Source organism: Carica papaya, chromosome 9 (assembly GCF_054855325.1).
Source record: "Carica papaya isolate Zhongbai chromosome 9, ASM5485532v1, whole genome shotgun sequence".
Classification (NCBI taxonomy): domain Eukaryota; kingdom Viridiplantae; phylum Streptophyta; class Magnoliopsida; order Brassicales; family Caricaceae; genus Carica; species Carica papaya.
The window spans coordinates 20,899,305-20,916,680 of NC_142317.1; the positions used below are offsets into that span (position 1 = coordinate 20,899,305).

Genomic DNA, 17,376 nt, shown 5'->3' on the forward strand with positions numbered 1-17,376 from the left:
AGCAACCCATTTCTCTTTTTCTCTCCAAGTCAGTTTAGTCTTTTTTCCTGTCGGCCCATTTTCTTTTTGAATTTCTCGGCCCATCCTGTGTGAGCCCCCATTACACTTAGGTTCAATTTTGGTTCAATTTTGAATATCTCCACTTTGGTTCAATTTTGTTTTATTCGTATTCAATTTGTAGGATTTAATTATTTGAAATATAAAAGTTAGTCATAATTTACATATTAGATGTATAATTAAATTAACTCCACTAATTTCTCGTATCCACAACTATGGATTTATATTCTTATCTATTAAGGAATGAATAACTGAAGCACCTAACTTAAATTTAGACATGAAATTGACTTGGAATTAATATTATTTCTCTCAAATTATTATTGCATTTATACTGTATTCTCATTCCTATTTCATAGAATTGAAATTTTAACGAAACATAACCCAAAGTTGTAGAATTGAATCCATCTTCTCTAGTCTTGTTATGCTGAAAATGTATGGATGGCTGCCATGTCATCGATCTGGGTTATGCTTTTATGTACTTCAGTAGTTGAACAAATCATGTGATCAGGTGCAACTGAAGTTCCTTTTTGGTGCATCTCTATCTTATTCTTCGTACGGTGGATTTTAATTTTTTTCTAGTAGGTGGTTTCAATTTAGTAACATGTCCTAAGATTCAGTTTCCATGTTATCTCAGGAACATGAAAAATTGTGTATTTAACCTCTTTGAAGACATTAATGAAACTATGTTTCCTGGTTTTAAGAAGGTAAATCACTGCCTGAGCCTTGAAAGTGAATTTTATGAAGTTTCCTTCACCATATCCTTGTACTTTTGTTTGTGTTAAGGCTACTTGGTTGGAGTGTGTTCAAGAACGTGATGAAATCATCTTTGTGCCCAGCGGCTGGTATCATCAAGTTCATAATCTGGTATATTGCATTCTCTTTTACTGGTAAAGTTGTCTATAAATATTCAAGGATAGCTTTCCCATAAATTTTTCATAATGCTTCCAGGAAGATACAATATCGATAAACCACAACTGGTTCAACGCCTATAACATTTCTTGGGTGGTAAGTGCAGTGCTGGTTCTAAGATTTTAACCATTCAAAAGATAACTTCTAATGCAAATCAGAAAGGCCAATATTTTTATGACCCTGAAGCATACATATATATAAATGCATCTATTTTAATCTCATTATTCAATCAGTGGGATTTACTATGGAGGGACTATGAGGAGACTAATGGATACATAGAGGACATGAAAGACATTTGTGAAGATTTTGAAGCACTTTGCCAACGTAATCTTGCTGCCAACACAGGTCTGTTGTAAATCTTAAGAGGAATGCATGATTTGGTAAAGCATGATATACCTTCTAGTTCTCTGTCATCCTTGCTATTGTAATCACCATATGTTTTCTCTAGGGCCAAGCAAGCTAACCAGTCTTTAGTTAACAATATTTTGTTAAAGATCTTGAGATACATGCAGATAAATGTTATGCTGTTGTTTTATTGTATAATTATTTTCCACATATCTATTTAATCGAAAGGATAATCTGTTTTTGCAAAGTTACTTGAGTTGTCATGAGTTCATGCAACAATTTGAGATACATTTTGCAACTATTTGAAGTTTTAAAGCTTGAAGAGATGGATATGCATATTTCCCAGTTCTTGTTACTTGTCTTGAATACTGAATTTTATTGTGCTGATGCTTTTATTTTTAACAGGCATGAACTTCTATGACTTCTTCATCTTCATATTGCAATTCTCTTTGGCCAACGTGGTGCAACTTCATAATTTATATAAAAATTATGAGCATCCAATTTTGTTTTCACATGTAGGCCAAAATTTGGCTCTAAATCTTGTGTCTATCCAGAAGATTTTGTTGAAGATGAAATCCATCGATGGCTTGCCAGAAAATAAAAGCAATGTGGATTTGAGAGAAGTGCTTGATGATCCTGATTTTCTTAAATTGTGCACGAGTCTGGACAGAACATACAGCATGATCCATGAGGAACAGCACAGAAGCTTTGATGCAAAGGACACTTTGATGGTTAAGTTGGGGGACCATAGTCAGATTTCTTCCATTGAAGATCTTATTTCATTCATTGATCATGCTGTTTCAGAATACTGTGGCACCAAGGAGACACTTTGATGGTTAAGTTGGGGGACCACAGTCAGATTTCTTCCCTTGAAGATCTTATTTCATTCATTGATCATGCTGTTTCAGAATACTGTGGCACCAAGGATAAGGAAAACATTGTATCAACGGGGTGATGTCCGCATGATCTGATTCACAAGAAGTAATCTTCATCTTTGGCTAGACTCTCCGTAAAAATGCTGCTGCTTGGAATACTGAGAATGGAGACATATCTGGATTCTTGGAGTGATCAACAGCTGTTTCAGATTGAACTGCAGAGAGAAATCAGGTACAGGCGCTAAATTGTGGTTCATCAACTGCATACTTGGGAATTTTGAACCAATCATTTATAACCTAATTGAAAGATAAAAAAACAAGTGTAATAGGGTGTTAGATTTTAATTTATGTTAATAAGTAAAATTGCTTAGCAAATATATAAAAATGATCACATATTCCAATATTTTGTCGACTTCAGTTATTAACATTCCCGGGAAGAAATGCTAAAACGAAGTTCTTAGCTAAGTGAGAAAGATAAATTCTCCAGATGTATGTTGATTAATGCAATCCAGTTCAGGGAACATGCTGATGCACTTTTATTGTAAAAGAAAAAAATCTATTAAGGGAAAAAAAAATTTCCTGTCATTGTTTCTGAGTTCTATTTTCGTGTCTCCAATCGCAATTTTTGTTTTTACTTAAAAATTTTCTTGTTATTTTCTTACAACGTATATCACTTGCTTTCAGAACCATGTAGTATTCCACTTCCTCCAGTCCCCCACTGAAAGAGAAGGCAGCTTTTATGTTTCTCTTTTCTGGTATTATCCGACATTTATTTTGTTTCATTGTCTCATTTTTTAAAAGGTAAAGAAAAAATTTCTCTATATTTAATTCAACCAAGTTTAAGGGATAATTTTACTTTAGTGATGAAAAAGATGATTTACTTTCACACTTTTTCTGGGTCAAAAGTTCTTACAACATAAATGACTTTTCTTATGCTGATAAAACATTCAATTTCAGGTAGGATATGTGTGTATATATATATATATGTATACATGATGATTTCTTGTATATAATAAAGTAAGAGTTTGTCTTTGTGGGTATCTAAGAATCGCTTATCCTAATCTGTAAGACAAGATATCTTATTTTGCTAAAATACTGTCTTTGGAATCTGATATTTAAATATATTATCATGCATTTAATGGTAAATTTTCATCTTTTAAAAAAGAAAAAAGGTACTTTTTTCCATGTCTTAGTAACTAAATAAAGGTGAGTTATAACATAAAATTACCTACTCCTCCTTGAAAAGCTCCAATCTTATTCAGATATGTGCATATATATATCGTTTTACTATAAACATCATGATTAAATTTTTAGAGATTATAATTGTACCATCCTTTTCAAATATTTTTTTTTCTTTTTAAATAGGTAACTATTTTATATATAATTTATCTTTTTAAGTAATATATTTGTTCTACACATAATCTAATTCAAACAATTTCTTAAAAGAATTATACTACTGATAATTATTAATATAAGATATTACGTTAAATATTCAAATTTTGTTCTTCTAAATTTAATAAAAAAAATGGTAGAATCTCATTATCTTATTGGGTCATTTATACAAACTAGATAATTTGGTCTATTTTTAAAATTAAATGACCTTGACTAATTTTTTTTATATTTTTTTTGAAATAATTTTTCAAGTATGTCCTGCAATTATTTAAATTATTTAGAAATAATTTTCTCCATTTCACACATAGTGAAGAAAAAATATAAATAATTGAATATTTAAATAATTTTTAAATAAATTTCAAAAAATTATATAACATTACAAATGCTATTTTTATGCAGTTTTTATTAATATCAATCTTTTTCATGAAAATATTACTACTAAACATATATTAATCTTAAAAAATATCATACTAAAACAAGTTACCCAATAAATCAGGTAGTTCAAATGCAACCAAATTCTTATCACGTAATTACAATGTTATTTTTATTAAAGCATGTATAACCTTATTACCATTTCTAAAAATCTAAGAAACTGAAAAAATATTTAAGAGAAAAATATCATCTACAGGCAATCCCAATTCAAATACCATCTTCATAGATGAAAATATGGAGTTATAACTTTTGAATCATCTTCAACTATTATGCATTTGACATCAATCTGAAAAAGATACTTAATGATATAATCAATCCAAATGAGATATTTCTTAATGATATAACAAAGCTATAATTTTAAGTATATATTGCGCTTCTTGTACTCGGTATGCACTCTATCTCTATAATCTACACCACTTTAATTCCTATATAGAACACCAAGTTCCACGCTGTAACGACTTTAGAAATTTAAAAAGAAAATGCATATAATAACTTGAGTGCAGAAGCGAAATAAATGTTAAGGTTAACATCTCTTACACGATAACTCAAAAGTACTAACAAACATCACGGAACAAATTCTCTAAAAAAATACGAAAAATAAAAAAATAAAGGAAACTATAAAGTATCTAGTATCTACTCGTAACCTTCTTGCGGATCGGAACCGGGAACTAAGTCCTCCTGATCTGAAATTGTTAAATAAGGGGTGAGATACACTAACTCAGTAAGGACATCACACTATAGCACCGTCACAGAAGCAAAAGTTGTAGAAATCAAAAAAACCAATGGAGTAGTAGATTTAAACCAATACATTTATTTAAAATAAAACTATTTACCATTTTTCTTACCATTGGGGCTATTTTTCTTACCATTGGGGAATTTATGGAAATAATTTATAGAAGCAATAATATCATACATATCACAATTTTATGTAAAATCAGTAACATAGAACATATTATAAATTCGTATTCATTAACAATAACTAATTATCACCGTTTCTCGTTTCAGAAGCCTACTAGTATCCATGATGATCCATATGGGTGTCCCCGCTACACGTGAACCATTTTTCTTAACAATCTTAATTTCAGGGCCGTCCCCATATCCCGTTCGATATGAGTGCCAATACATTAAATCTCAATACATCGTCTAGTATGAGGGTGAAGCGGGTCGTCCCCATACCTCGTCCGGTATAAGCGCCAAATAACCAAGTCTCCATACCACGTCCGGTATGAGACAACATTCATGGTAGGGTTCTCTATGAACCTGATCCGTCTACCATCTCCCAGGATATCTAGTGAGGCTGTCATCTTATCCATTTATTAGATCACATCCCAGTCCTATTTGTCCTTAGTCTCCGTTACCAACTCAAACATAAATATATAAACAAGTAACGTACATCCAACAATGCAATCATATCTTAGATTTCCAAAATCAAACAGTAGTAAAGTAAGCAGTGATACATGCATTTAAAATCATAGAATAGATAAACTAGATATCATAATGCATTTAAACTGTAAAATAAATCAAACAGTAATCGATAGAGAATAATGTCCGGTTCAAGCTCTATTAGCAACCATAATTAATTATGCATATCTATTTAATTCGTACAAAATATAGTATTATCATTTATTCAAACTTCAATTCCATGATAGGAAATAGGATGAGGGGTCCTTACTTGATTTGACGCCGAAAACTAGATGGTTACTACGCCTATGGGCGGTCCCTAAGTTCTCTGAATTTTTTTTCAAAAACTTAAACGCGCTTACGGTACTTAGAAGTGTCCCAAATAAACCCAAAATCAGTCCCAAGGCCTACTCGGCCAATTCCAAAAATCCAGCGCAGCGGCTCCGCCGTGCTCCGGCGACGGCATCGCCGCCTGCTACGGCAATCCACCTCGGGTTGGCTATTTTCGGTCGTTTTTGGCTGAATTCAGCCAAACTTATACCGATTCCTGCAAGAAAACACACTTAGGGCCCTCGATGGACCTAAAAAACATAGAAAATCGAAACTCACCGGTGGTAGGGCTCTGCGGTGCGGCGGCTCCTCCAGCTTGCGTTGCAGTTGGGCCTTTTGCTTCGGTCAACCTGTAGAGAAGGAAACGGTGGTCACAACGGTGGAAAAATCACATCGAACAGGAATCAGGAAGGGCCTCATCGGAGGCATTTTCTCAAACACCTCGCGGCGGCACCGCCGAGCTTTGACGGCGTTTTCCAGCCAATTGGCCGGTTCTTTAACTCCGATTTGGCCATAGGTGGATTTAAAATTGAATTTCGTGCAAGTGGAAAATTTTTTACCTCGTTTGGCGGTCGAAAATTGCTCCGGTACGATGCCGGGTGGCGGCGGTCGGTTCCCCGGCAGTTGGGCTGTCTTCTCCGGCGAGGGGCTATGGCCGCTAGGGTTAGGGTTTGGGTGTGGATGGGGTTATTTATACCCATCCACTTTTGATCTGGACCATCAATCGCTTTTAATCTAGACCGTCCGATCTCAATTAAATAAGGAGTGAATCTGGACCATTCATCGCAATTCAATCTTGACCGTCCGTGCGCGATTCAATCTGAGTCGTCCGTGCGCGATGCAATCTGGGTCTTCCGTGCACGTTTTCGATCTGAGCCGTCCGTGCGCATGGGAACAGATCTCAACCGTTCGATCGCACGCACGCGGATCGCCCATGTGGCTCCCCCGCGTAGTCTCCCGCGTCAGCACCTCTGCCACCTAGCTTGTCCTGATTGGTCGGGACTGGTAACCGAGCAGCTGATGTGGTGTAACCTTTTTAAATTACATTTTGACCCCCAGTTTCTGATTTTTCTTTCAAAAATACACCTAGAACCTAAATTTTCACCTCTTTTTTTCAAAATTATTTTCAATTAATCCTTAATTATTTTTTTTACCATTATTATTATTATTATTATTATTATTTTCATTAAATCAAATTAAAATAAATTAAATTCAATAAAATAATAATTATATTTATATAAAAAAATAAAAATAAAAATAAATACAAATGTTGGGTGTTACAACTCTCCCCCCCTTAAAAGAAATTTGGTCCCTCAAATTTGCCTCTTACTCTCGATCGAACAACTGGGGGTACTAGGCTCTAAAGTCTTATTCTATCTCCCATGTGGCCTCCCTTGGTGTGTGGTTCTTTCATATGACCTTCACAACGGATATATTTCGGTTGCAAAGTAATCTACTCTTTCGATCTACAATGTCGACTAGTATTTCCTCATCGGATAAATCCTCCTGCAGTGGAAGAGGTTCGTGAGCTAAGACATGAGAGGGGTCCGGGTTGTACTTGCATAGCATAGACACATAGAACACATTGTGGACCTTAGAAAGTTTTGGAGGTAATGCTAGTCTGTAGGCAACGGTACTAATCCTGTCTAAAACTTCAAATGGTCTAATAAATTGGGGGTTCAGTTTCTCCCTCTTGTCGAATCTACTGATTCCCTTAAAAAGAGTGACCTTAAGGAATACCTGGTCGCCTTCCTTAAATTCTAATTCTCTCCTCCAAGTGTCCGCATAACTCTTCTGCCTGCTCTGAACCGTCTGAATATTCTTCTTGATCTTAACTATTTTGGATGTAGTCTCTTTTACCAGCTTTGGGCTGAACAGTTTTCTATCGCCCACTTCTTCCCAACAAATCGGTGATCTGCATGGGTGCCCATATAACGCCTCATACGGAGCCATGCCAATACTCACTTGGTAGCTGTTGTTGTAGGCAAACTCTATCAAGGGTAGATGGTCATCCTAATGTCCCTCGGAGTCAAGGACACAAGCTCGGAGCATGTCCTCAAGTGTACGGATTGTGCTTTCTAACTGCCCATCAGTCTGAGGGTGGAAGATAGTACTGAGGGACAGTTTCGTTCCCATGGCTTGCTGAAAGCTACTCCAAAATCGAGAAGTGAACCTGGGGTCCCTGTCGGACACCACTGTCACTAAGACTCTATGCAATCTGACTATTTCTTGGATATACATTCTTACTAACTTGTCCAAGGGATCGGTCATCCTGATGGCTAAGAAGTGAGAAGACTTGGTAAGTCGGTCAACAATTACCCAAATGGCATCATGTCCTGAGCGTGCCTTAGGTAATCCTATCACAAAGTCCATGGTGATATATTCCCACTTCCACTCTGAGATCGGTAATGGCTGAAGTAACTCGGTTGGACTATGATGCTCTGTCTTGACCTGCTGACATACCAAGCATTTAGACACAAAGTCAGCTATATCTCTTTTTATCCCGTTTCACCAAAACTGGGGTCGCATACTTTGGTACATTTTAGTACTTCCAGAATGCATGACAAACTTTGAGTTATAGGTCCTGTCATGATGTCTCTCTTTAACTCACTGTCACCTAGAACAGACACCCTGTCCTGGAATCGGAGTAACCTATTGGCGAAAACTTGAAATTCTGAGCTAACTCCCTGTTCTGCATTGTTCTTGATGACTACTAGGACAGGATCAGCTGACTGAGTTTTCCTTATTCTCTGGATTACCTTAGGCTAGACGGTAAGATGACCCAAACATGTGACTCTCTTCAAGTCCTGAAGTCGAACCTATTGTGTGGCCCCAATTTGCCTGCATTCTGAAACCATCAAATTGGCTAATATACCTGTACTTTTTCTGCTGAGTGCATCGGCTACCACATTACCCTTACCCGGATGGTACAAGATATCACAATCACAGTCCTTAAGTAGTTCTATCCACTTTCTCTTACGCATGTTGAGATCCTTTTGAGTGAATATGTGTTTCAAACTTTTGTGATCAGTATAGATCTGAAAGGTCTCTCTATATAAATAATGGCGCCAAGTCTTCAAGGCGTGTATGATTGCGGCAAGCTCTAAGTTATGGGTGGGATAATTTTTCTCATGATTCTTTAACTATCTGGACCCATAGGGTATGACCTTCCTATGCTGCATTATAACACAACCCAGGCCTAGATAGGAGGCATCACTGTAAATTGTATATCCCCCTGATCCACTCAGTAAGGCCAGTACAGGTGCAGTAGTCAGTCGCTTCTTTAGTTCTGAAAAACTTCTTTCAGAGTTCTCATTCCACTCAAACTTGGCATTCTTCTTTGTGAGTCAGGTTAGGGGAGCAGTAAGACTAGAAAATCCTTCAACAAACTTGCGGTAATAGCCCGTCATTCCCAAAAAGCTACGGATTTATTTAACTGATGTCAATTTTTTCCAGCCGAACACCGCTTCAACCTTTTCAGGATTCACTAATACTTCATCCTTTGATATGAGGTGTCCTAGGAAGGTGGTCTGCTCAAGCCAAAATCCACACTTACTCAACTTTGCATACAACTTCTTTCTTCTGAGAAACTGCAAAACCTGAGCTAGATGATGAGCATGTTCCTCTATGCTTTTTGAATAGACCAAGATGTCATCGATGAACACGATAACAAATTGATCTAAGAATTTTCTGAAGACACCCTGTTCATCAGATCCATGAAGATGGTTGGGGCGTTGGTTAGCTCAAATGGCATGACTAGAAACTCATAGTATCCGTACCTTGTTCGAAAAGCCATCTTGGGGATGTCTTCTAATACCTACTGTAACGACCCCAAAAATTTAAAAAGAAAATACATATAATAATTTGAGTGCGGAAGCGAAATAAATGTTAAGTTTAGCGTCCCTTACACGATAACTCAAAAGTACTAACAAACATCACAGAACAAATTCTCTGAAAGAAATACGAAAAATGAAAAAAAAAATAAAAGAAACTATAAAGTATCTAGCATCTACTCGTAGCCTTCTTGCGGATCGGGCTCGGGAACTGGGTCCTCCTGATCTGAAATGGTTAAATAAGGGATGAGCTACACTAATCCAGCAAGGACATCACATTATATCGCCGTCACAGAAGTAAAGGTTAGTAAAAAATCAAAACAACCAATGAAGTAGTAGATTTAAACGAATACATTTATTTAAAATAAAATCATTTACTCTTTTTCTTACCATTGGAGAATTTATAGAAACAATTTATAGAAAAAATAATATCATACATATCACAATTTCATGCAAAATCAGTAACATAGAACATATCATAATTCGTATTCATTAACAATAATTAATCATCACCGTTTCTCATTTCATCAGTCTACTAGAATTTATGGGGATCCATAGGGGTGTCCCCATTACATGTGAACCATTTTTCTTAATAATCTTAATTTCAGGGCCGTCCCCATACCCCGTCCGGTATGAGTGCCAAGATATTAAACCTTAATACCCTGTCCGGTATGAGGGTGAAGCGGGCCGTCCTCATACCCCGTCTGGTATGAGCACCAAATGACCAAGTCTCCATACCCCGTCCGGTATGAGATAACGTTCACAGTAGGGTTCTCTATGAACCCGATCCGTCCACCATCTCCTAGGATATCTAGTGAGGCTGTCATTTTATCCATTTATCAGATCACATCTCATTCCTATTTGTCCTTAATCTCCATTACCAACTCAAACATAAATATATAGACAAGTAACGTGCTTCCAACAATGCAATCATATCTTAGATTCCCAAAATCAAACAGTAATGAAGTAAGCAGTGATACATGCATTTAAAATCATAGAATAGATAAACCAGATACCATAATGCATTTAAACTGTAAAATAAATCAAACAGGAATCGACAGAGAATAATGTCGGGTTCGGACTCCATTAGCAACCGTAATTAATTATGCATATCTATTTAATTTGTACAAAATATAGTATTATCATTTATTCAAACTTTAATTCCATGATAGGAAATAGGATGAGGGGTCCTTACTTGATTCGATGCCGAAAATAATATGGTTACTGCGCCTACAGGCGGTCCCTAGGTTCCTTAAATTTTTCTTCGGGAACTGAAACACACTTACGGCACTTAGAAGTGTCCCAAATAAACCCAAAATCAGTCCCAGGACCTACTCGGCCAATTTCAAAAATCCAGCACAGCAGCTCCGGCGACGGTGTCGCCGCCGACGGCGGCAATCCACCTCGGGTTAGCTGTTTTCGGCTATTTTTGGCCGAATTCAGCCAAACTTGTACTAGTTCCTATGAGAAAACACACTTAGGGCCCTCGGTGGGTCCAAAAACGTAGAAAATCGAAACTTACCAGTGGTGGGGCTCTCCGGTGCGACGGCTCCTCCGGCTCACGTTATGGCTGAGTCTTTTGCTCCTGTCAACCTGTAGAGAAGGAAAGGGTTGTCACATACGTGGAAAAATTACATCGAACGGGAATCGGGAAGGGCCTCATCGGAGGCATTTTTCAAAACAACCCGCGGCGGCACCGCCGAGCTTCGGCGGCGTTTTTCAGCCAATTAGCTGTTTCTTTAACTCCGATTTGGCCATGGGTGGGTTTAAAATTGAATTTTGTGCAAGAGAAGAAATTTTTACCTCGTTTGGCGGTTGAAAATTGCTCCCGTACGGTGGCGGGTGATGACGATCGGCTCCCCGGCGGCTGGGCTGTCTTCTCCAGCGAGGGGCTCTGGCGGCTAGGGTTAGGGTTTGGGTGTGATGGGGTTATTTATACCCATCTGCTTTTGATCTAGACCGTCCATCACTTTTAATCTGTACCGTCCGATTATGATTAAATAGGAAGTAAATCTGAACCATTCATCGCAATTCAATCTGGACCGTCCGTGTGCGATTCAATTTGGGTTGTCTGTGTACGATGCAATCTGGGCCGTCCGTGTACGTTTTTGATCTGGGCCGTCCGTGCCCGTAAGAACGGATCTCAGCCGTTCGATCGCACGTACGCGGATCACCCACGTGGCTCCCCCCGTGTGGCCTCCCGCGTCAGTGCCTCTGCCACCTGGTGGGTCCTGGTTGGTTGGGGCAGCTGACGTAGCGTAACTTTTTTAAATTGTATTTTGACCCCCGATTTCTGATTTTTCTTTCAGAAATACCCCCAGAACCCAAATTTTTACCCCTTTTGTCCAAAATTATTTTTAATTAAATCCTTAATTATTTTTTTACACTTTTTATTTTTATTTTTATTAAATCAAATTAAAATAAATTCAATTCAATTCAATTCAATTAAATAATAATTATATTTATATAAAAAAAATAGAAATAAAAATAACTAAAATGTTGGGTGTTACACATGCACTCCCCTCCCCTATACAAGCATCAAAATTCATTTTATATCAATCATGAGTTGATGGTGTAAAAGCTCAGAACTTAAAAGGAAATAAAGACATGAATTAAATACGGAAGCGAAATAATAGAGGTAGGGTTTACATTCCTTATATAATAGTTTAAAATATCTAATAGGACTACGAGAATTAAAGAAATTAACAAAAAGTAAACAACTAAACATCTTAGAACGACCTTCATTACCTTTTAAAGGAGTCTGGGTGGTGAACTATTCACAATCCTCTTGTCGATCAGGATCTGAGTCTTGATCATTTTTATCTGAAATACTTAATGAAAAGGTGAGTTATACTAGCCTAATAAAAATATCACACTACTCACCGATATAGAAATTGAAGGTTGGTAAAAATCATAAAAACAACCAATTGAACTTTTAATTTAAGTAAATTCATTTATCATAATCATTTATTGCATATATTTACTGTTGCGAAATTTTCAAAATCGACCTATACAGTCAATAACTCAAATAACATTTCAATCTCATATTCAAATGGGCAAGAACACTAACGTTTCCTTTTTATTTGCCTACTAGTATCTTTGAGGGCCCACAGGAATGTCCCACTACGCGTGATCTCATATCCAACATTATCAATAAACTGGCCGTCCCCATATCCCGTCTAGTACGAGTATCAAAAATATCATCCCTCAATACCACGTTCAGTATGAGGGTGAATCGGTCCGTCCCCATACTCCGTCCGGTATGAGCGCCAAAAATACTATTCATTGATATCTCGTCCGTATGAAGCAACATTCACGGTAGGGTTTCCTATGTACCCAGTCTGTCCACCATCTTCCAAGATATTCAGTAAGTCTACTATTTATTAATTCACGTGACCAATCAATTTTTCGTTTGCATATTAATTTTCAATTTCACAAATCAACCGTAAATCATGCAAGACAAACAATATATATATCAAAGAAGCAAAACTGAATCATTCAACCATTCAAGTATACCATCATGTATTTAAAGCTGTAATTTCAACAATCAGTTACACAAGACAACAAATAAATGACTAACATATTCTGCCTTTATTGGTAACCATAATTATTCTCAAAAATTTTAAATTACACAAATACTATATTAGTGATTATTAAGCTTCAATTTTATAATAGAGAATAAGGTGATAGATTTTTACCCGAATCGGAGTGCGAAATACTGAACTTTCAGTTGTGGCTACTGGCAATCCCCAAGTTTTCTGAATTTTCTTGCATAGATTAAAACACGCTTCACGTACCTAAAAATACCCAAAAAAATTTAAAATCGATATTAAAAACTTTTTTCGGCCAATTTCAAAATTCTGACACGGCAGCACCGCCGTGCTCCGATGACAGCACTGCCGCCTGCGACGATGATTTGCCTCGGCCTCACCATTTTCTACCAGTTTTGGCCAATTTTGGTCGATTTTATACCCATTCCTGTGAAAAAATACGTTAGGAGGTCTCGATTGGCCGAAAAAAATCAACAAATAAAAATCTATTAGATGCATAATTTTCTAGTGCGGCGACTCCGCCGGCTCATCTTCGCGGCTGAGTGTTTTTATGCGATCAACCTGTAGAAGATAAAACAGTGAACACAATGGTGGAAAAATCGCACGAAACAAAAACTGGAAAGGGACTCATTGAAGGCGATTTTGGGTTTTGCCTGCGGCAACACTGTCAGACTTTACTCGCAGTTTCAGCTCATCCATCGTTCCTTTTGCTCTAATTTGGCCATGGGGATGCTCGAAATCAAATTCCAAGCGGATAGGAGAATTTGTACCTTTTTTGGCGATCGGAGGTGGCTCTGGTACGGCGGCGGGCGTCGATTCGCTCCCTTATTCGGCAACTGGTTCTTCTTCTCCGACGAGAGTCTGACGGCTAGAATTTGGATTCGGTGTGATGTGAGATATTTATACCCATCTCACTTAAATGTACGTCGTTCATCGCATTTGATCTCGACCATTCGATTGCATTTAAAGAAGAAATGAATTTGGACTGTTCATTACGATTTGATCTCGACCGTTCGATCGATTTTAAAGAGAGAATGAATTTGGGCCGTTCATTGCATTTAATTGCGATCATCCGATCATGCCTGATGAGGGAACGAATCCGGACCGTTCACGTGCGCAGGAATACATCAAGACCATCCGATCATAAGCACGCAGATATCCAGCATGGCCTCCCGCATGGCACTGAGTCAGCGTGTCATGCCACGTGGTGCGCTTCAGTTTGTCGGGGCTGCTGACTGGGCAGTCTACTCAGCGTGTCATGCCACGCGGTGCGCTTCAGTTTGTCGGGGCTGCTGACTGGGCAGTCCGATGTGGTGCAATTTTCTTTAATTGCGTTTTGACCCTTAATTTTCGATTTTTCTGTCAAAATGTAACACCCCGTTTTTTTTTTTCTTTTTTTTTCTTCCTTCTAATGGTATAAGATAAAGCACTCATACGACTCAACACACAAATCCCATATCATTCCAACCATGCATAAGAGAAACTTGTCCACATTCATTGCTCCAAATCAATTGTACATACATCTCCACCTCTACAACACATAGTAACACATTATCAACCATTTCTAGAAGTTCAATACCCAAACTAACACACCCTTTCAAAACTACTTTAAATCACAAACAAAACTTGTGCCCTATGGCACTACCGACGGGGCTCCGTTACCAGCCGCTCGGATCCCGACTCCGTTCTTACTCCACCTGTGAATGATGAGAAGTGAGTTCACATAACTCAATACAATAAAAATCAAGTTGTAAGTGCAGTATGCAGTGATAAGAATTTCCAGAAATGTCTATATGCATTTATCCTACCCAACCCAAAACAACTCATAACCCCCCCTCCCTACACTAATCATCAAGGTCCTATTCCAAGGAAACAGTACGGCCAAGCAACCACACCCACCCAACAACCATCCATTAGCTCACGTCACCAACATCAATGACTCGTACTCTCTCCCCCATCGCCCGACCTCATGAGGCCACACACACACACAAGCACCTGCATTCCACGTCACCAATATCGGCGACTCATATCCACTCCTCCACCTCTCGACCTAAATAGGCCACGCACACACACCAGTACCCTCATCTCGCATCACCAACATCGGCGACTCATACTCACTCCTCCACCTCTCGACCTAAAGAGGCCACACACACACATAAATACCATCATCTCGCGTCACCAACATCGGCGACTCATACTCACTCCTCCAACTCTCGACCTTGTTGGGCCACGCACACACACAAGCATTTCCACCTCCCGTCACCAACACCCGTGACTCATACACTCTCCTACACCTCTCGACCTTGTTAGGCCACACACACACATATCACCTCCTCATGCCACCAACATCGGCGGCTCAAACCACCCCCACCAACGGGCTCCAAATCTCCCATCCCAAACTGCACGCTCCCATATACCCTTACACCATGCTAATCCCAAGTGCTCTACACTATTCGCCGCCCCCCCCCCCCCCCCCCCTTCTCTAACTTACTAACCCCTACTGTTCATATTACTCCTCTTCTCTCATCCAAACCCCCTCAAATCCTGATTCCTAGTCCCCTCTACCGTACCTTCTAGCCCCCTTCCCTCTCCTACCGCCCCCTATGTACCACCTCCCCTATCCTTCTGCCTCCTCCCGTTTCCTCTATACTTTTGCCTACCTAGGGCGGTTAACCTCTCAGCTTACACTGTCTCACTCCATACACACGCCCTTACCACAGCGCACTTCGGGGAAATACGTCGCCTCCTATTAGCGACTCCCTCCACGCCCCCACCCACGCACACACCTCTTTCTATCATCTCGGGTTTTTCTCCCACCCGCGCTCCCTAGATTATCCTCTCACATCTTCCTCACTCTGTTCTACCCGCACCACCCCCATCTTTCCCCACGGCTCCCCGCACGCCTCCAACACCGCCATACTTTCATTTCCTCCCCCGATCTCCTCCGTGAGCGTGCGGAATAACCCCACGCTTTACGGCCTACCTTCACCGCTCAACTCCGTCGCGCCATTGCCGACTCCGCAACCTGCAACCTGCAACAAAAACTCACCACACACACACCACACCAAACAGCTCAAATTTTCACCGTACCTCCCGTTTCCATCTTCCTTCTTCCTGCCGGTTGCGTCGTCCGTCCACGGCCTCCTTCCCTCTCCCTTCTCGCTCCCCTCCGCCCCGACTCTCTCCTCTCTCCTTCTGGAACTTTCCTTCCCTTCTTCTTCTCCGCTCCCCTCTTTCCCTCCTTTTCTCTCTTTTTTCTCTTTTTTTTTTCCTTTCTCTTCTCCCTTTCCCGACCTCCCTTTATACCCTGCTAGCCTACCCAAAACGACGTCGTTTTCCTTCATCCCAAAACGACGTCGTTTTTTTTTTCCTTCAAAACAACGTCGTTTTTCCCCTCTTTAAAACGACGTCGTTTCCTACCTATTAGAAATTTATTTATTTATTTTTATTATTATTATTATTATTATTTTCTTTTCTTTCTAGTCCTTACACAAAAACACCCCCCAAATCCAAATTTTCTTCTCTTTTTTCTAAAATTATTTTCAATTTCATACTCAACCTATTTTTTTCTAATTTTATATTAAATAATAATTTATTAATTTCAAAATTATATTTTTATATATTTTTTTAAACTTTAAAATTAATTCCGAGACAAATTCCAAACCCGGGTATTATAGACAGAATCTATCATTAGTCACTAGATCTCAACTCTCTTATAAGTTGTTCCACATAAAAAGTAGTGAATTGATTTCATTAAAAATGTTTTATAACTTTTGTATCAATGCCATTGGGTCAAGAGACTTGATTTCGTTTTAATTAAAGTAGGATGTCCTGGCACTAGATTCTTAAATAAATAAGCAAATAAAACAAAAATCTTATAAATATAGTTCATTTAAGAATTGATTAGAGATTTTCAAAAATAAAAAACTAAACCTTAGTGAGCACCAAGTCAAGCTTCTCATAGGAAGTTGCAATTCATTTTTTATGATTCATCCAAATAAATCTTCCTCACATTTTTTTTTTGTTTATAATAAGAAAAGTAACAAAAAAGAAACTAATGTCTAATTAAATAGGCCCAAACTTAGTAACAACGATCAAGATAAAGATATGCATAAAGATCCTTAAAGAGCATGTTGAAGTTTGGTATACTCCACCTAAATATGGTGAGTCCATTTAGACAACAGATTTGTATAAGTATAACTTCACAATGGATATTGAATATTTAAATGACTCAATTCAACTTGGAAAAAG

The 17,376-nt window shown here is 38.4% G+C and overlaps 1 protein-coding gene across 2 annotated transcripts in view; it reads left to right on the forward strand.

Moving 5' to 3' along the window:
- LOC110808008 (2-oxoglutarate (2OG) and Fe(II)-dependent oxygenase superfamily protein) overlaps window positions 1-2,787 on the forward strand; it is a 31,672-nt gene extending 28,885 nt beyond the window's left edge. The window contains exons 5-9 of one of the 2 annotated variants that reach the window (XM_088210936.1): window positions 692-761; window positions 841-921; window positions 1,006-1,062; window positions 1,200-1,311; window positions 1,831-2,787. In XM_088210936.1, coding sequence (XP_088067062.1) covers window positions 692-761; window positions 841-921; window positions 1,006-1,062; window positions 1,200-1,311; window positions 1,831-2,144 — 634 coding nt within the window. In that variant the 3' untranslated portion in view covers window positions 2,145-2,787. Of the gene's footprint in view, window positions 1-691; window positions 762-840; window positions 922-1,005; window positions 1,063-1,199; window positions 1,312-1,716 lie in introns of both variants that reach the window. The other variant, XM_022033337.2, reaches the window with a different exon arrangement.
- Window positions 2,788-17,376: the final 14,589 nt, after the last annotated feature.